At 48.0% G+C, this 23,482-nt stretch overlaps 1 protein-coding gene across 1 annotated transcript; it reads left to right on the top strand.

Annotated features, from left to right (window-relative positions):
* Positions 1-1,333: 1,333 nt before the first annotated feature.
* On the top strand, positions 1,334-22,823 carry OVCH1 (ovochymase 1; the record flags this gene model as incomplete). Its single annotated transcript, XM_009572484.1, is given in 18 exon segments — positions 1,334-1,355; positions 4,386-4,504; positions 8,180-8,303; positions 9,807-9,914; positions 10,881-10,964; positions 10,967-11,025; positions 12,029-12,221; positions 13,366-13,486; positions 14,166-14,299; positions 15,738-15,878; positions 16,054-16,184; positions 17,224-17,304; positions 19,982-20,202; positions 20,609-20,681; positions 21,361-21,461; positions 21,463-21,527; positions 21,659-21,813; positions 22,667-22,823. Coding segments are annotated over 18 exon segments (2,089 nt in total), but the record flags the coding sequence as incomplete, so codon positions are not given.
* Positions 22,824-23,482: the final 659 nt, after the last annotated feature.

Raw genomic sequence — 23,482 nt, 5'->3', positions numbered from 1 at the left:
CTTGCTGAAAATTTTTTCTTCTGGAAAATACCCCCAGTGGTATCCTCTGTAAAAGTTATGGCTTCTACAACTGTATTACTGTAGAAATCTCTGCCTGAAGTGAATGTCACGCTGCGTGTTCCTCTCATGCGGGAGTTGTTTGCATTGCCTGTTGTTCATATGGTTCTTATTTCTGTATCTAATTTTTTTTTAATCAGTTGTGCATATCTTTTTAAAAAAAAAAAAGAACAAGAAAACAGCCCGTGGATTAGAAATCTTTTAAAAATAAATTCACACTTAGCAGCAGCTGGCTGTATGTCAGTGGTACAGGAATTTGCAAAGTCTTTGCTTTTTTCACTGTGGGATTTATGGCTAGATTTCACATAAAGGAGTTATGCTCCAAGTCTTTGCAAAAGAAAATGTATGTAAATGTCTATTTTATATAAAAAGTAAGAAAAGTAAGTGCCATGTCTGGTTTTGTTCTCTTGGCTATGGGGTCAGTCTGTTCCTTAGGACCAACCATGAATAAGTTCTTCTGGAGGTGGAAGGGCCAAAGTTTTTTGCTCCATTTGACTTACGTTTTACTTCCCAAGGAGTCCCAGTGATTGCTCACGTAGGAGCAACTATGCAGCACATGTACTTGAGTCTGGCCATATAAAAATATTGGAGCAGGCATTTTTTGGAGCCTGAGCATGAGAAAGGATGAGGGCTGGTGCTTACACGGTCTTAATGATTGGACATGTTATACTGACATAAGCTCTTCATGTCAGGCTTTATACATCTGTCGGGAATGTGTCAAACAAACTTAAGTCTACAGAGTGCAAAGAGAAAAACAGAACAGAAATTAAAAAGAAACTAATTTTGTTCTAATTCCCTTCTTCCTAGCAGACATTCCCAGATGCTCCTGCGTGCTCCCAGGGCTTGGGTTCACTCAGAGGGTCATGATGGTGATAAACACCTCCATTGAAAATGGACCTGAAAGAGAATCGAAAGCCCTGAACACAAGCCATAGTGGTTTTTGCCATCTTGGTGTGTGCAAAACCTTCTCTAGCATGTAGGGGAATTGCATGCTCACTTTGAAGTCAGCCTGTACAGGCTGAAGTTCTCCTGTATCCCAACAGTGCAGGGTTTCTCAACGGAGCTTGCTCTTGCAGTATGTGAATAACAGCTCTCCCTGTAAAAAAGGTCAAATTATTTTCATCCTTATGGCAGCTACTTAAGGCTCTCCATAAGCTCCACGTATTGCTTCACAGGTGAGAAGCTGCTGGAGGTTTCAGATCGCTCTCTTGGTGTCCTCTGGGAAGGAAGAAGAAACACACTGTTATGCTTTATAAAGGCGCTCCCCCTGGCCGGCATGGGCGAGGAGAGACCGTGGGGTGAGGAACTTGGCTGGACTCGCCTTTGCCTCTGCTAACCCTCATCTGCAAAAGCAATGAGATTTGTTTCAAACCGCAAGGGCTGAGGCAGCTCAGGGCTGGTGGCAATGGTGAGGGGGGACATTAGATCCTGTCCCCGTGGGGAGCGGGCAGCAAACTACAAACAGGAGAGCCCAGGGAGCTGGTGACCCCCAGCAGGACATGGCTGGAGAGCCTCCAAACCCACCTGAGTTGCAGCCCTGCAGACTCACCTGCCAAAACTGATTGGCTCCTCATCTATTAAAGGGGCTTGTTAGCTAGGAGGAGAAGGGTTGTTCCTCCTGTGTGTAGCAGAGCATAGCCTGGGATCCAGCACTGGCTGCTCTCCCTGGGTCATGGTGGGAGCAGGGCTCCTCTTGCTACTGGTGTCCCTTCTCGCTCCTGGTGAGTGAGTCCTGTGTGTGGGCTGTGGGGCAGGGGCTGTGGGGAGATATGCCCCAGTGTGGGGGCTACAGCAGCAAGCACTGCTGTCACCCACTCTCTTTAGGTACCAAGCAAGTGAATGTAACGAGTCAGTTTTCACAAATCGTGCAAGGGCTTGGTGTGCTCGCCCCTGGTGCGTGATTTTGGCCTGCCCTTGCTGTAGCTCTGCTGGGACTGGAACCTTTCTTACCCTCTCCATCTAGGTGCTGCTCACCGCAGCCTTCTCTTTGTCTGCTGTGGCAAGTGAGCCGTTCCCCATGCAGGCTGCTCATCTGTGATGTGGTCCCTTGGCTGTGCAAGAAAGAGAAATAGCTTGGTCTCACTGAGCTTGCTAACTGGTGACCCTGGGGCACTCGGGTCAGAAAAGTGTCTAGGGGAGCAATGAATCGCAGCATGTTCTCAAATCCTTCTTGCACATCCTCCTGCAGTGTTTATAACTAATGTGTTTATAACTCCCTGTCTGGCCTGCTCCCACATCCATGTAAAAATGTCTTTCCTAGGGATGCTTGTAGGTAAAAGCGGGAAATAAGCACAGGGCAGGCTGCAAAGGGGGGCAGAAGAATGGTGATCTTCAGAGTGACTTGCTCCTGGTAATGAAACTATTGCTAAAAAGATCTGCCCAGCTGGGGCAAGAGGTGGGATAACCAGCTGATTGCCATCCCTCCCACCCTGCTCCAATATGATGCTGGTCCTTCTGCTGTTGCTAATGCTGTTTCTCTCCTCACCTAAGGAAATGGTGTTTTCTCCATCATTTACCTCCCTGATAAAGTCTATTTATTTTCTACCTCGCTAGTAGACTTGCTGCTATAGCAATAATCACCACAGTTTCTTGTTGGAAAAGCTAGTCAGCAGCAAGGGCTAGGAAGAGCTTGGTCCAGGTCAATGGCTTGGAAAATTGTGCCTGATTTTGTGACTGAGCTTTCTGCAGTAGTCAAATGCTTTGAGGCCAGAGCGTGCCCTGGGAATATGATAAAATGTATGAAAAAAGGGAGGGAGAGAGAGGCTGGGCTGAACAGAGCAGCAAGGAGCTCAGCCCCTCTATAGCCAGGACTGCTGCAGGAGTTGTGCAAGGATCCCCATAACCTTGTGGGGTGAGTCCCACTTGTTGCTGCTGAGGTCTTGGGGTGGTTGGCTGTCTGGGTAGACGAGAAAGGTGTGGGCTCCTCAGTTCACTGGCACTCAGATAAGACAGTGTGAGAGATTGGTGGGCTTTTTAATGCCTGTCAACGTGATGGGAAGGCTAAGCAAGTAGCACTGCCTTCAAGCCTACACAGAGGACATAGGACCCAAAGTTAAAGAGAGGGCTGGGGGGGTGTCGTTGTGACATTTTGGATCCAGACTCAGTCTCCTGGTGACTCCGTTGAGTTATTCCAGGCTCTCGCCAGGGCAAACATGATGTGAGTACCTCCTAAATCATGAGCATTATATTGCTTATGTTTGCTTGGCTGGGAACTGAACTCTTATCCAGCCTTGGCTTGGGAGCGGCAGGGGACCCCTCCTATTGGCGTAAGAAACACATTGGACAGGAGTGATTAACAGAGTAATTTTTAGCTGGTGCAGACATGGGGCCAGCTGAAGGGAGTGGAGGAAGAGCTGCTGTCCTCTTCATAGCAAAGGAGCCAGGAGCCTGATGCTACCCCTCTCCCACAACCACCCAGCCTGGACAAGCAGACCTCCGGTACGAGAAGTTGCAGTTGGTTCCTTTTCTTTGCATCCCAAGTATTTGAGATCGCTCCTCCTGTGTGATCTTTGCTGTGATAATTGTGTTCTGAAGCTGACCACCCCTTCCTCCTCCTCCCAGCGTGGGGTCTGGCAGGCCTGTGGGTGTGTGCATCACTCTCCCCTGAGCAAGGACTGGTGGGGTTTTCCCTAGAAAACATAAATGGGATTGCCATGAATTTATCTCAAACTGTGCAGTTCAATGAAGCATCTAAAACATAATCAGACCCAGCTACCCCTAAGTCAAACTTTCCCCGTGCTCGTTGCCACATTTCTAAGGCACAATCGGTGCCAAAAGCGATGTGAGAAAGCTCTGTCTCCCTGCGATGTGTTTCAGACCAAAGCCAAGACTGCGTGCTGGGCCAGCTCAGTTCAGAGACGATCTTTCATGATGACTTGACTTGCTCAGGTTAAGTGCCACAGGGCACTTAAATATGGAAGCTTTGAAATAATAAACTTCAAATAAAGTCAGGTGGCATCATTATAACCTGTTGCAGTTGTTACTTAATTTTGTAAGTCTCTGTTGCATTTCATTAAGAATAATTAGGCTACTGGATGAAATCTAAATTTGCCTTTTTTTATGACTGTGCACACACATCATGACAATACCTCACAGGAGACCTCAGCTTTGCACACATCGGCTTTTTATCAAGAAATGCAATTTCCATGTGTTTTCATTTCTCTCCATATAATTGCCTTCAGCTTGGAGCTGAGGCTGGAGTCAGGAAAGCTGGGACACCTGGGACTTGTCCCATTAATTCCCTACCTGCCAAAAGAGCCTGGGGTGATGCATTTGAGCATGTGGGGGATTGTCTCACTGCGAAACACTCTTGTTTGTCTTCTGTGTAGGCCTGAAGTGTGGACTTCATCCCATTGACCTGAACAGCCCAAAGGATGCTCTGCTGCTGGGATTCTTCTTTCTAATTGTTGGAGGGAGAGAGTTGGTGCCTGGAGGGCAGCCCTGGCAGGTCTGTGTTGCAGTGCACTGCCTTCCTCCTGGGGAAGCGGGGAGAGGCAGCAGCAAAATCTTTCATCCTCAAGTCACTGAACGCTGCTCACTCAGGAGTGGAAGGTGGTCTAAATGTCCCTCTTTCCCAGCTTCCCAGGCTGACCCCCCTCCCAAAGTGGGAGGGAATGAGCTGATCTAATGGTTAAGACAAGATCTCTGGCTGGTGTAAGCTAATGCAGCTGCAGAGCTTTTGTGGCATGCACCAGCTGAGGATTTCCTTGCAGGGATGTTGCAGAGGTGGGAAGGGAGGATCCCTCCCTGGTGCCCTGCTGCAGAGGAAAGTCACCTTGCCTAGCAGCTTGCGTTCACGTAAGGAAAAGCACTGAGCAATGATTGTGGGATGATGCCTTACAAGTAACTGAGCAGAGCATGGCTCTACTTAGAAAAGTACTACCTGGTTGCATGTTGCCAGAGCAAATGCTGGCACCTGTGGCAAAACAGTATTTGCTGCCTCTCTCCCCACAAAACCCAGTCCCTGCACATGCAGCGGCTTGAAAATGTATGTGGGTAGTAGCATGAAGTGCAAGAAGGCACAGGAGGGGGTGGTGTAGGGGAGGGTAGGGTGCTGGGGTCAGGAGGATGTATCCTCTGGCTAGCATCAAGCCCTGGGGAAGCTCTTGCAGCAGTAAGAAAGAGGAGTGAGATGTCTGTCTGGTCCCCTCTGTTTCGGGATGCTCCAGGGTCTCATTCTTCTCATGTACTACTGGGGCTGAAGGTGGCTGCCAAGGGTCAGCCACGGCTTGGAAATGACTCCCCCTGGGCATCCCACACACCAATACTGGGAGGAAAAAGTTGTTGGCTGGGCTGGGCTGATCTTTGTTATTTCATATTTTAGGAGGAAACAGGAGTCACCTCATCTCAAAACATACCTGACCCTTTCTTTGAAGGTGTCCCTCAAACAGGGCCATTTCCATTTCTGTGGTGGCAATCTGGCCCGAGAAGATGTGGCTATTACCCCTGCTCACTGCGTGGTCAACCTGGAGCAGTAAGTCAGCCTCACCTCCTCACTTGGTCTTGAACCTCTTGCAGCAAGAGCTCCCCCCAGGACACCGGGAGTTCCCGGGCCCGGCTGTGTGGTCCCCAGTTAGGGAGGGAAATGGCCCCTCTGGGGCTGAGTGGGGCCAGGGCGCTGCCACAGTCAGATCTGTGGGATGTGTCACTCCAGAGCTGTGGGTCCTCGAGCAGCTCGTGCACCCCCCAGCACCCTGCTTGCTCCTGTTGGGTCTCTGCATGTTTCTTCCAAGCCTGTGGAGAGGGCTCCCCCGCTCAGGGAGTTTGCAAATCAAATTCGTATGTCCTGTTCAGCGCTAAGGAGCTCTGTGAGGTGTGGGCAGCCCTGGGGCAGAGATCAGGTTGTGGGGAAAACTCCATGCTACCATGGTTCTTTTAAATGTCTAAATCCCTAATCTTAAAGGGCTTTGTCTTTAAAAGACCCTGCTCACCTAAGCAAGCATCCAGAGAAGCATTTCTGAGGCAGAAGGAGAAGCACTGCAGCGTCCTGGTAAAAGCAGCCCTGGCAACTGTCCCGTTACTCCTAGTACTTGCATTGGCTTCTGTACTTTTAACGCAAGACCAGTTTCACAGGCCATGCTAAAGACCTCTTAATGGGCAGAGACAATGATATAAGTGGCCTTTTTGCCAACCCTTTTATAATCCATTATAATGTAATTGCAGACCAGTCAGCTTCACATCTTTTTCTTGCTCAACTTGAGCATCATTTTTGAGGACTGATATGGAATAATGAGAAAGTTGCTATGGTATAAAAATTTCAATGTGCAAGGTTAACCTTGATAATGAGGCACCTCCTTGTTTCTTTATTCCGTGCAAAATTAGCCAGTGCTTTTACTCTCCACTGTTATGCTGCCAATCCTGTTCCTATGTTCCCATTACTGCCGTGTTTGCATTGCCAGGCAATCCCGGTGTCAGACATTGCTGGGAAGTACGGGAACTTTCCAGTTCCAGTAACCAGCCTCCTGGGATTAAAGCTGAGCTGTGCCATTAGTGGGTCTGTAACCTACGGCCGGGCGTGATTAGAAAATGAGAGGAAGCGTTTCCTGGGGGAGGGGAGGAAATCTTAATTTACTAGAAAGCATTGAAGCAAAGGCTCAGGTTGAACCCCCCATACCTTGACTCAAAATGCTCGGGACCACGCTTCAGGGCAGGCAGCCGTAGCAAAGTGTGTGCCCACCAGCCCCCTCAAGCCAGGCTGCCCGGATTTGCCACCTCCCAAGGCTGCATGGGGGAAATAGCGCGGTGGTAATTCACAGCAGTCGGACTTCCATGAAGGGGTGCAACCCCATGGAGGTTAGAGAAGAGATTGAGGGCAGGGGTTTAAAAAAAAAACAAACCACTATAAATTTTCTAGTTTCTATACTAGAAATCAGTGATAAATAGGCTTCAAAGCTCTTGTCTGAGCACTGGGGTTTCTTGGACTCTCAAGTGAATGTAGTCTGGAGAGAAAAGGCAGTTGCTTCAGGTCTGGGTTTTGTCCTGTTTCTGTAATAGTTCAGGCAGACCTTTAATCAGCCCTAATTGCAAAGAACTCGAGACGAGCTTGCCGCTGTGTTGCGCCCTGTGCTGTGAGTGTTGGTAATGGGAAATGCTGACAGCTGAAACGCAGATGAGTTTTGTGGCTCCTGTGGGTGTCTCTCGCAGAGCCTGGGACCAGGCGGATCAATGAACCCAGCTCATGACTCCCATTGAGTGCAAAACTGTCCCACCATGCGCCCCAGAGCACTTGCTGGGTCCCTAGAGGAGAGTGAACTCCTTTGCTAAAGATCTTGTTTGCTAAAGATGGGATCTACTGCCCATCTATTTACTGGGTAACTCTGCTCTGATAGTGTAGCTATCTACCTAATTGCTAAAAGAAATACTGAATGGTGTTTTGACTCTGCTGGAGCTGATTGCTCTGAGTATAACTGTGACATTATATGGCTTATAAAATATGCAGAAAACCCATAATGGGCATACACTTTTCTAGTGTTAATTTAAACTACATGTAGCTGCCTAAAATCATCATAAAGCTTTCAGATGTAGGCCTCTGCTCGTCTCCTAAATGCACCGATAACAAAATTAGAAAGGAGGATTTATGGGGCCAAAATGACTTGGCAATCAGTTCCCATTGCTTTTAAGGCTTCTCATGTGCCTTTTAGGATCCCAGACTGCAGGTAACAAGGGCTGAGCTTGATGTTTCAGGGCCAAAAATGGCACAGGGGTTGTGTGAGTCCCAAGGCGAAAGATAAACTGTCCTTTTCCCTGTACCAAGCTGGCTGCAGTGAAGTTTGCTGGCACCTCCCCTGGTCACCTATGTGCTGCCCAGGTATGAACAGTGGCTTGATGGATAGCAGATGAAACAAGAAACCTGTTTATCCATTTAAAAGTAAGTCCAGCTTTTCCAGCTGGAGGTAAGGGAATCCTCTGCATTGCCGCTAATGTGAAATCAGCCCGGCTGAAAGTCCTGCTACCAGAGGCCAGCCCCGGTTCCCAGGGCAGGAGCACATTGCGGGGTTGCAGGCTCAGTGTCAGGGTTTGCTTCGTGGAGGCAGCCCCTTCCTTCGTCACCCTGGCACTGTTTTTTTCCCCACCAGAAAACTCCTGAAGAGCCTTGGTGACAGTGGGGGAGTGTCACCTCCAGCGGGCGGACAGGCAGGAGCAGAGCATCCCTGTCTCACGTGTCATCATCCACCCCGCATTCAACCGGCTGCACTACATGGATTGGGACGTGGCCCTGCTGCACCTGCAGCACCGGGCCCAGTATGGTAAGCGGGAACCCACGGGTATGAGCCACTGCTGCAGGAGGGCGCTTCACGTGGGCAAAGTCTTCATCTGATGCGCTGGTCTAGAAAAAACACAACCCCTCTTCCTTCCCTTCCCATGCTCTCTGTGCTAGAGAAATGTCCCCTCAGTTATGCCTTTAATTCTTATCAGAGTAACACAATTAGGTTAATTCTTGACCTAGGCTTTGATTAATTGTCCCAGAAGTTTATCAGTTGGTCAGGGTCTGTGCTCTGGCTATGCCCATGCTTTCTTCGTGCACCAGATTCCTGTGTGTGCCCTTGTGTTCCCCTCGTACAAGCTGTACCAGCGCGGTTTCCTTCAGCCCCGTTGTGCCAACGCTAGCTCTCGGCTAGCTGCTGGAAAACCGTCACCTTCCTCTTGGCCGTAGCCCTGGGCTATTAGCTAGCAGTGGGCTGCAAGGGTCCTGCCCACTGAGAAGCAGGCTGGATTAAAACCTGCTCGCTCCAGGTACTTCTGCAGGCAAAGGCGAAGCCTCTGGAGGTGATTTTAGGGTGTCGGAGTTAGGGAAGTGGCACAAGTCTCTCACTTTCTAGGCTTTTCAAAGGCAATTCCCTGAGTTGTATAGAACTACGATGGATGGGTTACAGCCAACTGGCCATGACTGCCTGTGACCATCAGATGGCAGATCAGCCAACATAAAATAACCTTCTGTCACTGTCATGTCTCAAATCATCGGCTTGGATGGCGATAGCCTTACAGTTTGCCCATAATGGCAGGAATAAGGGAAATAAGACCCAAGAAATGTTCATTTCAGGGCTCAGACGTTCTGGCAGGCAGCATGAGGGAGGCTGCTTGAGGGCTGCCTGTGTGCCTGTACTCTGTGGCTAAGCAGGTACGTCTCTAGGCACGAACTGGGCTTGACAGCATCTAAGCCATATGGACAACCCTTGAGGAAACTACAGGGCTCCCTGCTTAGCCCTTCTGAAGGCTGGGCACTGCCAATGGCCCATCAGGGCAGCCAAGGAGAACTGTGATCCATTTTTCTCCCAATATAATGAAAAAAATAACCAGTAAGACTCTGGATTGAACTCAACTGAGTTTTTCATGTCCTGCATAACTCCTGATCTGATCAGCACTGGTCTTTGGGGAGAACGGTGTAAAGAGTTTCCCAAGTACTGTCCAGTTTCCATGCTGTATGAGAATGATACAGAGCCAACTTGCTTTCCTTTCCTGGTCCCTGCCATGCTGCTCCCCCTCTTCTTTTGTCCCCTTCCCAGGTATCCTTCTGTTTAAGTTAACATTCAAAGATAACTAACAATAACTTGCATCATGTATAAATTCAATTACATGCGACTAACTTCAGTTTGTATTCTCATTTTACAGATACCCACATATGACACTGGTATTTTGGGATGGAGGGAAATGGAACAGTGACTTGAAGGATGCTGTTTGTACCTGTGAATCAGACATGCTCTTGGAAGCACGGGGTTCATGTGCTCATTTGTGCAGCCTTTCGTCTGCAGGGGATGAGGTTCAGCCCATCCGCCTTCCCCACAAGGATGAAGACTTCTAGGCTGGGACACTGTGTGTGGCTAGTGGCTGGGGCAAGCTGTCTGAGGACGAGTCAAATGGCAGGGTCTTCTGGTCACCGTTGCAGGAATAAAGGGTAATGGATAAGGGAAAGGAGCCCCTTTCCTTCAGAAATAGAAATGCAAGAGAAGGTGACTCCTGCCAGATGGAAAATTCAAGTACCCCTTTGCTCATCAGGTCTCCTCTGCTTGTCAGAGGATCAGCCCCTGTAGGGATGTGCAGATCAGCATTTTCCTGCAGCATGAGACCTTGGAGCACATTAGGGAAGGTTGCGCTTTGCAGTGCTGCTGCGCATATTCATGCATGCGTATCGGAGCCTCTCGCAAGCAGAGCTATCCATAGAAGGTGTCACAAAAGTGGGAATAGTTCCTTTGTACTTAAAAATGTATACTCTTTTATACTCTCTCCTCTAGATATCAGAAAACTGTTCCCTCAAAGGAATTGCACTTGCTTGAGTTTTGGCAGATTTTAAAGGAGATGGGAATGTCTGTGAATGTTGTTTTTTATTTTTACAACCCCAGTGGTCTGGGGCTCATCCACATTAGAGCAGACAGAGGAGATTTGCCTGTCTCCCACTCCCCAGCAACCCTCCCAGGAGAGAGCATGCTGTCTCCCAGCAAGGGCTGGTCTCTCACACTTGCAGCTTGCTGGGGGCTTCATCCTACTACAGTCTCCAGCCCTGTAGTAGGGTGCTTGGGAGAAGAAAGCAATGTCCATTGTCCAACCAGAAGAGAAAGGACCTGCTCTGACCCTGTTTTGAGGCACTTCTGTCTGCACTGGCTGGGGGCAAACCAATGCATTACCTTCCTAGCTGAGTGCCTGTGCTTGGTGATCCCACACTGCCTCAAAACCAGGCAGGCAAATGGTGTGGGACCCCCCAGCCGCTCGTGCCAGGGTGTTGGGGAGAGGGTGGATGTGGCTTCCAGGAGACGGGGCTGTTGGCTATCATTCGGCCGGAGGGGCGAGCTGCCTTGCAGAAGCTGGCCGTGGCCTGGTTGCTCCCGCAGCGGCTGGGGTGCTGGCTCCTGTCCTGTGGGAGGTGGAGCTGCCCCTCACTGCCCGCCAGGCCTGCAGCGTGCTGCTGAGGGGCATGAACCACTGGGCTCCATGCTGTGCGCTGGCTTTCCCGATGGCGGGAGGGACACGTGCAAGGTAACGGCTGGTCTGCCCTGGCTCCCACTGGGCAGCAGGCTTGACCTGTCTGCCCGCAAACCTTCTCCTCTCCTGGGGAGAAAGGGAAGCAGCAGCACTGACAGTGCTGTTGGCACTTTGCTGAGCAAGGGCTTTACAAGGAGCTTCAGGATAACGAAGGCAGGAGGAGTCTTTTTTGGGTGGGAGTATGGATGTGGGCAGGAGACTGAAGTGTGACTGCCCTCTTGCCTAGACCTGCCCTGAGCATTGCTAACAGCAGGACCTCCATCTCTGCATGCAAGTGCCACCACCTCTGCTGAAAACAGGGGGGACCTTCAGTGGTGGGACTTCAGGCAATGGTTAAGGGAGCCTGGCGTGGGCAATGCTACCACGAGGTTGGAAAGGCGGCAGTTCCCACCTCTCCCTCAATGTCCCCTTACACACACTCAAGCATTCTGACACCTTCACTCGGACAGCCCCACTGGGCAATGGGCTGCAATAGAGGAGTTTGCTCCATGCCAAACCCTCCTGTGCTGGTCCCAGCAGTGTGAGTGGGGCCGGTTTGCCCTGCCCTAGGGAGGGCTGCTGACCACGCTGTCACTAGTCCCCTTGGGGTCTACTTGCAAGAGTATTTTTTAACCAAACAGTAGCTTGGGAAGCTCCCTGCCTTCTGTCATACCTTGTGTGAACATTTTCAAAGCAGTTCTGCAGCTGATGTTAGTGAAATGGCTTTCATTTTTACATTTTTCATGGAAAAAAGGGGTTTGTGTACAGGGAAGGGCAGGGTGCCAAACTGCAAGTCAGATCAGGGGAGTGAAACAACAGAGCTTAGATTGGTGCGTTTTAGATTAAACAAGCACAGCTGAACGAGCAGGGATGGTGCCAGGCCCCTGTGACTGGGGAGAAGCAAGCAACGTTGTGTTGGCTTCTGCGGTAAAGCTGGTCTGTCATGCAACACTGTCAAAGGTTGGTGCTGCTGCACAGGAACAAATGGCACCTTTCCTCCCCGACGGGCTGCAGACAGGGTGACTCCGGAGGCCCCCTTGCACGTCTGAGGACTGGCGGCACCTGGACTCTGGCCGGTGTGGTGTCCTGGGGGATTGGTTGTGCCAGAGGATGGGATACCCTCAAGGGAAGCACCACGGCCCAGGGCTCACCAGGCACCTTCTCCCGGGTGGCTGTGTTCGTGGACTTCATTGCCCAGCACATGGCACCAGGTAGGTATGAGTACTGGGAGGTTTTTTCCTCTCCTGTCTGTTCAGCGCTGTAGGGACCCAAATTGCCCTGCTATTGCTGCCTCCCTCCCCTCCACCCACAGCAGTTCCGTTTGATTTCCAGCTGCTGCATCAGCAGCAAGGTATATAATCTTTTAATTTGGGATGGCAAAACCAAAGCTTCAAACAGATAAGTCCTCCTTCAGAAACCCTGTTACAATAGCAGGTCTGACCCCCGCATCCTCTGAAGGAAAAGCAGAAAGTTACTCAAACTGCCCTCTTTCTGGCTGAATGCAGCTCTTCCAGCTCGGCGAGGCGTCCCTTGAGTGCTGCATACCAGCCCCGCTCTAATAAAAGCCTGCTTTGAGCGCTTGCCAGCTCGAGATCTGAACGGCTGTTGTGCTCCTGAAATGGCATGCAGGATTGATCGGGGGTTATCTCCTCATCAAATAAACTTTGAATGCGTATGGGAAGAGGGGCGCTGTATTAAGTGCCACAGTTTTAGTGGGTTATCAGAAGTGCCTTTTATAGCTAGGCACAGATCTAGCGACTCCCCGCTGGCTGCTTGTATTTTTCTGTACAGATGATTACAGGGCTAATACAAGTTATTAAAGAGATAGTGTTATTTCTGTCATAGCCATCAAAGTTGAGGTGTTGGTATTAACTAATACCCAACCTATTATGGCTTTGCTAGGGATCCTTAATGGTTATGCTTTCAAAGGGGGACTGTCTGCAGCTAAGAAGGTGCCTCTTAATTGGGAGCAGTAACTGCAAGGAGCAGAAGCTACGTGGCTACAAAGTGGGTGCATTACCCTTTGCAAAGCAGAGCTATTGGGATTCACACAGACCAAATGCCTATAGAAGATGAAGGGAAGGCCAACATAAAAGTGGTGCTTCATTAAAAATGAGCTTGGAGTAGCCACGTCAGCTCTTAGCAGGCTGAATGAATGTGAGCCCACTGTGTTGGGCTGAAAGTTTGGGGATTTTTAAGTAGGACTTTGGGAAAGAAAGTGTGTGCTCTCATCTGAGGCTTCTCTCAGCTGCATGTCAAGCACTTTGTGTTTGAAACAACTGCAGTGCCATAGCCTGTGCCTTGACCGATAGTGCCTGTACTGCAATACCCCATACAACCCTTTTCTCTCCCTAGCTGCTGTGCCAAGCCCTCTCCCTGTGCCAGCGGAGTGCAGTTCCCAAGGCATCCCGCTCTTTGGAGAAAGTGGCCGCATTCGGTACCTCCAGGCTGTGGAGGATAATTACCCTGACAAGAGGTAACTGTAGTTTGTCTGTAGTAGCCAAACACTGAATTTTCCTTGGGGCACCCACCGAAGTGTTTCCCAGGGCTCGGAAGCCCTGACCACCGCTGGCCCGGGCACCGCTCTCAGCAGTATCTGGGTGACAGCGGCTGTGTGTTCCCTACAACGCAAACCCCCAGCTCTGCTCGCCGGGCTGTAGCCCTCGCTGCGGGGGAAGGCAGGAAGACACAAAGTCTGTTTGTAATACAGATTCTGTACGAGCCACGTTCATGAAATGGTTGCGGCTGGCTAGAGATCTGTTGTACCCTTTACCCTTTGGTCTGGCCATATCGATGCCAGCTCACACAAAGAAGCTTTCTGCTCCCACAGGAGGCAGGGGAATGAGAGGGACTGGGCTGGCGGTGTGTCAGTCACCCAGCACAACACTATCGCCGCTGTAAGGAAGCGTCAGTCCGCACCTAGTGCTGAGCAAATTCACAGCAGTCCTCTGCTGTTGGTAACTCTCTTCCCAGATGGCTTATGCCAAGGAGGAAGATGATAAAATTTACTAGGAGGAGCTGGTGACATCAGTTGTCAGCTTCTGGTGCGTGCTTGCAGGAAAGCGGTCACTGGAGACTCCCAGCCCACAGTGGGACTGCCAAGGGCTAAGCTCAGCCATGCAGATATACATGCTTTTACTATTGCTTGCTTCTAGCCTCTGCACCTGGAATATAACAGTGCCAGAGGACAAAAGCATCTTGATACACTTCACCAAATTAGATGTAGAGTACCAAGTTGGATGTGACCATGACTATGTGTCCCTCTATTCAAACGGAAGAGAGCTGATCAGTAAGTCTGGGTGCCTTGGGGTGAGGGTTACTGGGTGTAATTTCTTGTCATTCATTGCCATGAAGAACAGCAAATCTAGCTGGCTTTTGAGAATCCTTTTGTATTTGGCACTATGGTTCTAAAGAGCTAGAGACAACATGCAAACGGAGCAGGGCAGGTGGGACTGAAGGACATGTTCATATTTGTGCTGGCATCTAGTGCAGTGTGGTGGGCATCTCAAAAATGTCTTTCAGCTGTACACAATTCTGTGCCCTCTCTGTCTTGTCTCAAATATAGCTATTTTACTCTTACGGACCCTGGGTATCAGCATAAACTGAGTGCTTAGCATTGCTTAGCTGGTGCATGTCCAGACAAGTTTCTGATGTGTTAGCAGAGCCAGTAAGTGTCACTTGCATTGGAGACACAGCTCAAAGGCTGGCTCTTTCTTGGTTCAAAAACTGGTTATATGGTGCAACAAGCATGCAGGTGACTGGGTGTTGTGGTTTAACCCATCAGGCAGCCAAACACCACACAGCTGCTCGCTCACGCTGTGCCTCTCCCCCACCCCGGGCTCTGGGGGAGAGAATCGGGGAAAAAAAAAAAGTAAAATTTGTGGATTGAGAAAAGACAGTTTCATAGACCAGAAAAGGAAGGGAAAATAATAATAATAATAATGATAGAATATACAAAGTGAGTGATGCACAATGCAATTGCTCACCACCTCTGACCAATGCCCAGCCAGTCCCCGAGCAGTGATCACTGCTCCCCGGCCAACTCCCCCTAGTTTATATACTGAGCATGACGTCATATAGTATGGAATACCCCGTTGGCCAGTTGGGTCAGCTGTCATGACTATGCTCCCTCCCAGCTTCTTGTGCACCTGGCAGAGCACGGGAAGCTGAAAAGTCCTTGAGTCCTAGTGTAAACACTACTTAGCAACAACCGAAACTTCAGTGTGCTATCAATGTTATTCTCATACAAAATCCAAAACACAGCACTATCCCAGCTACTAGGAAAAAAATTAACTCTACCCCAGCCAAAACCAGGACACTGGGTAACTGTACAGATGAAACTAAAAGAAACGTGGCCTGTTGTCCCTCTGTAAGGTGTGCTTAATGCTGAACCAATAGAGAATAAATATTTCCTGCAAATACTGGCTGCCTCTCCACTCTAACTTAGTACTAATGGCGATGTGTTGATAATAATGTTAATCCTTAGTCCATGCAATTCATCCTCTAGGAATATTTGGTTGTTCATGTGGTTGTTTTGGATGTCCCACCTCCTCAATTTTTCTCTACCACCTCTATATATTTTATAGGTAATGAAAACCAAATAGTCTCTCCACTCAATGTAAGAAGAGACCTTCCCGATGGGATCTAGCCTAATGAACCACTGCGAGATTTGCCTGAATAAATGTATGTTCAGCCCACCCTTACCACCAACTCCTTGCCTCCCTCAGGTAAATCCTGTGGGAATGTGTTCCCAGCCCCTGTGCTGGCAGGGTCGGACCAGACCACCATTACATTTGTTTCTGATGGGAGCAACACTGGCTGTGGCTTTCAGCTCACCTTCATGGCTGTCCATAAGGACTCTGAAGCGGGTGACATCACCTATGCTGTAGAAGCTCCTTTCCCCTCCTTCCTGACCCTCTTAAAATAACAACTATCCTCAGTGTGCTTGGGTTCCTTAAAAATCAAGTTGTTGATTTGGGTTTATTAAAAGTCCCATATAATCCCATCTGTTAAATTGTCTCCTTTCTCATCTGTGTATTGCAGGTTCGGGCTGTGGGAGTGTCGCGATGTTAGTGGAAGAGGGCAAGATTGATACTGCTAATTACCCTGGCTTGTATCCCAGGAACACAAAGTGCCACTGGCTCATTGAGGCTCCAGCAGAGTATGTCGTAAAGGTAATAAAAGGAGAAACTGCACGTAAACCTCTGTACTAAGAACTGTTCAGGGGGAGCGATTCAATAAAATCCTGCCAGAAACATCTGCGACACTCAAGACTGTAAATTGTAAGGTTTCCAGGTCACTGATTCTTTGCAGGGCATATTTTGTCAATTAGACATGACCTCCGAACTCATGTATGGAGGGGCTGTGACTGTTGTAAGTGCTTGAAGTCTGTAGGCACCAATCTGATCTCAAGACAGCTTTATCTTGAAGTCCAGTACAGACATTTAGGGGTAAAGGGAAGGTAAAGAACATGTTGCAAAAAATATAGTCAGCCTTTTCCTCAAAGCAGTGTCAAAACCCTCAAGCTACTCCTTAGCCCCATACCAAGGTGTTTGTTTCTCACTGTGTATGGGTTGTGTGACAACAGTTCCCACTCATAGTACCAGCATCTCTTTATTTTTATTGCCTGTTGCTGCTTGTATGCAGCAGGCATCCCACCAAGCTCATCCCAGCCCATGATGAGTCATGTTGCCATCTTACATTGTTCAAAGCAGCAACATCTTTCCTCCCCTGCTGCCTTGGCGAAGAGGTGGAAAAATAGCGTTAAACCCAGGGATGCTCGAGGGTATGCAGACCTGTTGCTTGGGTTGCTGCTGCTCCGTTGGTGTGCGAACTTGCAGCCTGGATTAAAAACAAAACAAAGGAAAAATCACCCACTCTCCATACTTGAAGGAAAAGCTCTTGGAAGGACACTCCATATGTACTTCCGACCCTTCGGAAGTACAAAGCATTGAGTGTTGCAGTAAAGATGACAGCTGAAATCCCTTAAGGCAAGCTTAGGCCAGCCTCATCCTCCGCAGACCTTCTGTAGCCCTGCACAGGAGGCAGCATCAGGCCAAGATTGCCAACAGGTTGTTTTAATGCAAAATGTGACATGCTTGCCAAGGAATGCCATGCTCAAATTCCTCTGAAATCTAGCTTTTCTCCAGCCCATTGTTAAGAAGGGTAAGTGTTTCAGTCTTGATGATTCCCTCTGGCTTGTCCTCTTTGCAGCTGAAGTTTGAAGACTTCACTGTGGAACTTAGCCCAGGCTACATTTATGACGCAGTTACTGTTTACGGTGATGAAGAAGAAGTAGAAAACCAGTTGGATGAGCACTAATTGTTTCAGTCTTAAATTAAAAACTCCTGTGGAAACAGGCATGCTTTATCACCAAAACACTCCCTCTCTGGTAACGTGGTACTCGGTACTACTGAAAGGGCAGTATAAGGGCTTCTGCAGTAGCCTTGAGGCTTGCCCATCTGCCTTGCCCATCATGATGCGGCCAAGTGCGCCATTGGCACAGGAGATCCCACATCCTGGTCCAAGCCCGTGCTTTTTCATGGAGAGCCGGCTGGTGTTGCGGGGCTGGATATAGGACCATGGCTCATGTTCTGCTGCAGAGCCAGCAGAGCGCCCAAGAGTGTGCTGCTGGGTCGGACCTCCTCTCCGCACCTCTCTATCAAAGAAGAGAGCGAGAGCAACTTTGATCTAAGTATTACTAAAGAAAACAAATGTTCAAAGTTAGGCAGAGCAAAAGAGTGGTTGTCGATGGGTGTCTAATTCCACTGAAATGGATATGAATTCTTTATGGTTTGAACTAATTCTGTGGAATTTCATTAATGAAAAATTGCTAACCTGAGGCATTGCTTTCTCACACTTTCAGAAGGAAATATTTTTTAATTCCTCACTTTAAATCTGCTTCATTTTTACCAATATAAAAATCTTCAACTTTAGTGAAATGAATGTTCTTAACTTTCCTTTTTTTTTTGAACTGCTATATTTCCAGATGTTCATCCTACTTGGACGAAATGAAAGCATGTTGTAACACCCCATCTTTTTTTAAAAAACAGCTTCCAGGCACCACACTCACTTTAGCAGAGCTTGATATCTATTATTAAGGTGAAAAGCAATCTGGTGCTCAGAAGTGAAGATATTTGAATTGAATTCTGGCTACCTCTTTACAGACCTGTATGTCAACCAAAAGACAGAGTAGCTTGATGAGGGGCTGGTGCTCTTTTCTTTACACCAAATAAGCTGGGTAAGAGGCTTGACCTGTCCTGGGTTCGCCATTGACAAGTGATCTTTGGCAAACTGCTTCTATTTTTTCCCCTATCTATTTTGCGGTGGTAATTTAGTTGCATGTGTTTAACAAATGCTGAATAAGTATTAACACTGCAGTCCCCTTGAAAAGAAATCTGGTTTCCATTGGAAAGGAGTATTTAAGTGGGGGGAAGAAGGGTGACAAATTTGGATCTGGAATCTTTCAGGGGAGAGCTTTCAGCATCCTGGAATGTTTCACTCGATGCTTTCCAGCACAGCTTTGCCATCGGAAATTCAGATTCTTACAGAAAAGCTCCTCTGGAATAAAGTGCAAACATCCTATCCAGCTGCAATTATGGGAGTTCCAGATGCTATGCAAACTGAGCGCTTTCAATAGGATGAAAAGTCTAGCAGCTGCTCTCTAGGTCCTCAACCTGTACATGTAAACCATTCAAGAGAGACTTTGCTTGTACTCCTCAGAGGTGGCAAATACAATTCTCAAGTGTGGGGTTTTTTTGTGCAATGAAGGGCATTCACACTGTCAAAGATTACTTGTAATTCCACTGTGGGAAAATTAGGATTATTTCTGTGTACCTGTAGCATAACTGTAGTAGATTAATTCTAGCTGCTATTGCTTACTGATGTCACTGATAAACATTGCTTTGCAGGCGCCTCTTCTGCAAAAGTTCTTGTTTTAATCAGAAAGTCACCAAGACTCTAGGGCTTTGGTTTTTAGAAACCTAGATTAGCTAAAGCCACAAGTGCTTAACAGGATGACATTTCTCATCTTAGAAATACAGCTTCTTGTTCATTCCCACAGCTAATTTCTGTGGATTCTCAACTCCCAAACCAGTGCTGAGTCCAGGTAATACCATGCTGGTACATTTTGAAAGTGATGGGGAGAACAACTTCAGAGGGTTCAGAGCCTGGCTCACTTTTGTTCGTTCAGGTTAGTAGAGAGATGCTTGCTGTGTCTAACAATGTCTGCATCATCTGTAGCTATTCTTAGACACCTGAGCTTATTTTTTAGGCTAATCCTGCTGCATTCTGTCAAGGTAACTTTAAAACAGAACAGCTACTTGTGGCAGAGCTCCCTTCCCTGAATAAGGGAGATGAATTGAGGTTTTTTCTTTTTTTTTCTCACTGAGAAATGAGATGACTAACTTCTGTTACCTGAAACAAGCAGCCTTGTTAATTCTGTCAGTCTGTTATTCGCCTTGAAAGTCTCGTTATAGAGGAGACTCTTGATCCTGGGGGCTAGTCTGCTATTGTTGCTTTCTGCTTTCATGAATGTGTGCCAGCTGCTTGGGGGGATGAATAACTTTTCCTTTCCAGAGTGGGGACTTTTTTTGAGGGGACAAGCCAGAGCTATTGACCCAAGTCGGAGCTAACTCTTATTTCTTCTTTTGCAGAGGAGGCAGGAAGAGAAGATTCAGGATTAACTACTGCACCGATGTTGCCTCTGAAGGATGTCTCCTTAGGTAAAGAAAGTAAATTCTGCTCAGTTCATCTGGGGAGCTTTCCTCTAATATATATGAGGATTATGCAGTGAGGCAGATGCTTTCTGACATCAGGTCCCCTTTTGTGCACTTCTGTGGATGAAAAGTGATAGACAGGTGCCCCATCTCTCATTCTCCGTACGTGTGGTACATCCTCTCTGTTCTGGTTGCATGCACTTCCTATTGGGAGCCGGGACACAGACTAGAGGATGGGAGAGACCTGCTTCCAGTGGCTGAGCCTCGTTTGCTCTCTGAAGTGCTCTCTTGCAGACACCTGTGGCCTTCCCCCAGTTACTCCCCAGTGGCTGTTCAAGCGTGTTAGCGGGGCTGAGGAGGCCTGTCCTCACTGTTGGCCATGGCACGCTGCCCTGAAGCTCCTTGGAGACTACCAGTGCAATGGGGCTGTCATCAGCCCTACGTAGCTGCTGACAGCTGCCCGCTGTGTGCAGCTGTGAGTGTGACTAGAACGTCCCCAGGCCACCTCTGCTCCTCTCCCCGTGCTGTGCACTCCCCCTGCTCCTCCAGGCTGGGGTGCCAACAGCTATAAATTATATTCACACCTTCACGTCCTCTATGAAACCTTCCTTCTGCCCTTCCTCCAAGATCACTGGTTTTAGAGATGGCAACAGTTTGCTCTTGCTTGTAGGAGATCCATCAAAGTTAATTGGACTATCTGCTATCAGAGCTGTAGCAAAGCCAGAACTGATGCAACACGTGTCGTGATGAGAAGCTCTTGCTCAGCAGTCCTGGGAATAAGTGACTAATTAGAGAAGAGCCAGAAGGATATATGACTGCTGAATAAGGAAGCTGTATAGCTGACTGTAAGTAGCTCCAATATGTTTGCTTTCATTATATAGATCCAATAAAACCTTGCACTGGACTGTGACAGTAGGAGACCGTGACAGAGCCCTGAGAGAGTCAACAAAACAGGTAAAAACCAAGCAATGCCATTAAAAATGTTGAATTTGGTGTATTTGCCCCTACAATATTTCTCAAAACAGATCTATATGCACAGATAAAACGGCGTTGACAGCAAGGCAAAATGACTGAGATGTAGCACAGGTTGAGGAACGAGAAAGGAAATCCAGTAACTCTGATCTCATTCAGCTAACCTGCAGTTTATAGAAGTATGTTTTATATCTGGTTCTTATTACTAGCAGTAAAAAGTCTTAAAATCTAACAGAGATGACTGAGGGTCCTCAGCATCTTACTCTTTTGGTGCTGAGCAATATATCTGTCTATAAAAAGCTTGCCGACTCTTCCTAATGGGAAGGAGGAAGAAATACATGTGGAAAAGAAGCACAAGTGACTCGCACTAGTCATCTGTAAAACCTTAGTGGCTTGTGTTTGCACAATGAAGCAGTCAGCCTTCACTCTAGGCTCAGGAGGTCTACATAATCCATCCCAGCAATCTTCTCAACTGAAAAATGGAGAAATGGGGGGTTTGTCTTCAAAGTCCTCGCACACTCTTTGTATCTTTTCATGACTTATTTTGGGCTTGGTCATTGCTTGTGGGATTTTGCCCTCTTCCTTTACAAGTATGCTTTCAGAACGCACTTAGAGGGCAGCTTGTTCCTCCTCTGCCCTGACCCCTCTGCTCTGGTCGCAGGTGAGACAGGTGACAACCATCGTGGTGCATCCCCACTTCGACGTGCTGAGCTATGACTCTGACATTGCCCTGGTGCAGCTAGACGTCCTTCTGGAGTACAACGCTGCTGAGGCCAGTGTGTCTGCCCAACGGCACAGAGACGTTATCTTTGCCTTCCCTCTGCACCTGTCTGGATGGGGGATCATCGAAGAAGGTGGCTCTTGTGATTTTGCATGTTTGCCTATTATGAGCAGAACATACATTTCAATCTCGTATTTTATTCTTCTGCCCAGACCTAACCTTGAATTTATTTCCCAAGCAGAGAGCCGAGCTATGCAGTTGCAGCAGACACAGGTGCCTGTGCTTGAGAATGAAATCTGTGAGAGAAATTACTACTTCAGTCACCTTGGAGGGATCACAGCCAGGATGCTTTGTGCTGGCTTTGTTTCTGTGGGAGGCCAGGACTCCTGTCAGGTGAGGTAAAACTAAAGGTAAGCACTCTTGAAGGCGTCTGCATATGGATGTTGGTAGACCATCTGGGGGAAGGGACTGGGGAGGACAGAGGGGAGAACAGCATATAGCAAGAGACAGTTAAAACCTCCAACAACTTGCTGTCCCTGGAATGGACAGTAATTACAAGAGCAATAGACGCGGTTGATCTGTACAACAGGAGATATCTGCAATGCACAGTGTTGCTTGGAAGTGGGACCACAGAGTTTAATAATCTTTCTCTGGACTGTGATTTTCATGAGACCTGCAGAGGAGAGGATGTTCTTCCCTTGCACTTCCCGAGTCCCATCTCTTATCCCAGTGAAACACTTCCCATTATAGCTTGCTTAGAAACCCTTTCATAGCACTCCTTTGTCAAGATAAACTATGAAGACTTCTATTGGTTTTATAAAACTCCTGTATTCAGAGCACTCTTCAAGAACTAACTAATGTCTTTGAAATCATGAGGCAAGCAGGTAAGAACAGCTGAGTAAATAGAAGGCAAAGTAATTCTGGCTGAGGCACTGTCAAGCTAAAATGCGGGTTCTGCTCAATACCGCAATCTTATGGCGGACTAATAAATTATGTGTGACACTAAAGAGCACTATTCAATCATATTTAGTCTGCAGCCTGTGCTCAGTCTTCACGCTGATAAGCAAGCCTTTAAATCAGTGTCTTCATTCCACGCTAGGGCTGAGTTGCACCAGCAGCTGCATGCCTTGTTCTTGCATGGAGGCTTTTTCTTGGGCAAATCTGATCTGCAGCAGCTCTCTTCTTAGCTGCAGCAGTGTGGAGGCCAAACGAGATAACTGTGAGTCCTCTCTCTTTTGGTTCCTAGGGTGGTTCTGGTGGCCCCTTGGTTTGCAACAAGGAAAATAAACCATTTGCTCTTTACAGCATTGTCAGCTGGGGTGTTGGCTGTGCCAGCCCAAAGAAACCAGGGGTCTATTCAAGGGTGAGGATTTTCCTGGACTGGATAAGACTGCCCATGAAAGGTGAGTTTTCTTTGTCTAAGGAAGATGAGTCCTGAATATAACCCCTTTGTATAAAATATCCTAAGTCCATTGAGCTTTTGTCTGGTAGACTTTCTGAGGCAACTTAAGAGGAAGAAAAAAAAAAATCCAGGTGATTTCCTGCAGAAAGCCTCCACTTCCTCCTCTTCCTCATGCCTTCCCCCTAAACAAAGCTTACTGGAAATTAGAATGGGAGTTTCAGGAGCATAAGACTTGCATTTAATACTTCTGGCTCTCAAATTGAATATAATCTTTGGACAGATACTTTTCTCAGTAAAAAGCGTCTGCTTGTGAAAATGCCTACCAGCCCCACACTCTGATGGGCAGCATAATTTGGGACAATGCTGTAAACCGAACTTGTGTGTGTGTGTGTATCTAGATATAATTAGCACCACATTCAGAAGTCTGCAGGATAAGTTTTGCCAGAGAAAGTGCTAGAGAAAGAGTAGCATGTGCTAGTGAATAAGGACCGATTGCATGAAAGTGATGGTATCTTACAAAAGGAAGAGGCCCCTGTTCTTAAACTGGGGGCTCTCTCGTGCAGAGGAATGAGGGGAGCAAACCTGTTTGAGGCGCTCCACGTGAACCCAGCATTGTCATACTGCTTCCCTGCATCAGCTCTCTCTCTTCTTCTTTCCCAA

Source organism: Fulmarus glacialis, unplaced genomic scaffold (genome assembly GCF_000690835.1).
Source record: "Fulmarus glacialis isolate BGI_N327 unplaced genomic scaffold, ASM69083v1 scaffold13872, whole genome shotgun sequence".
NCBI classification, from domain to species: Eukaryota; Metazoa; Chordata; class Aves; order Procellariiformes; family Procellariidae; genus Fulmarus; species Fulmarus glacialis.
Note: the sequence above shows the minus strand (reverse complement) of the source record. Positions and strands in the feature narration are given on the sequence as shown.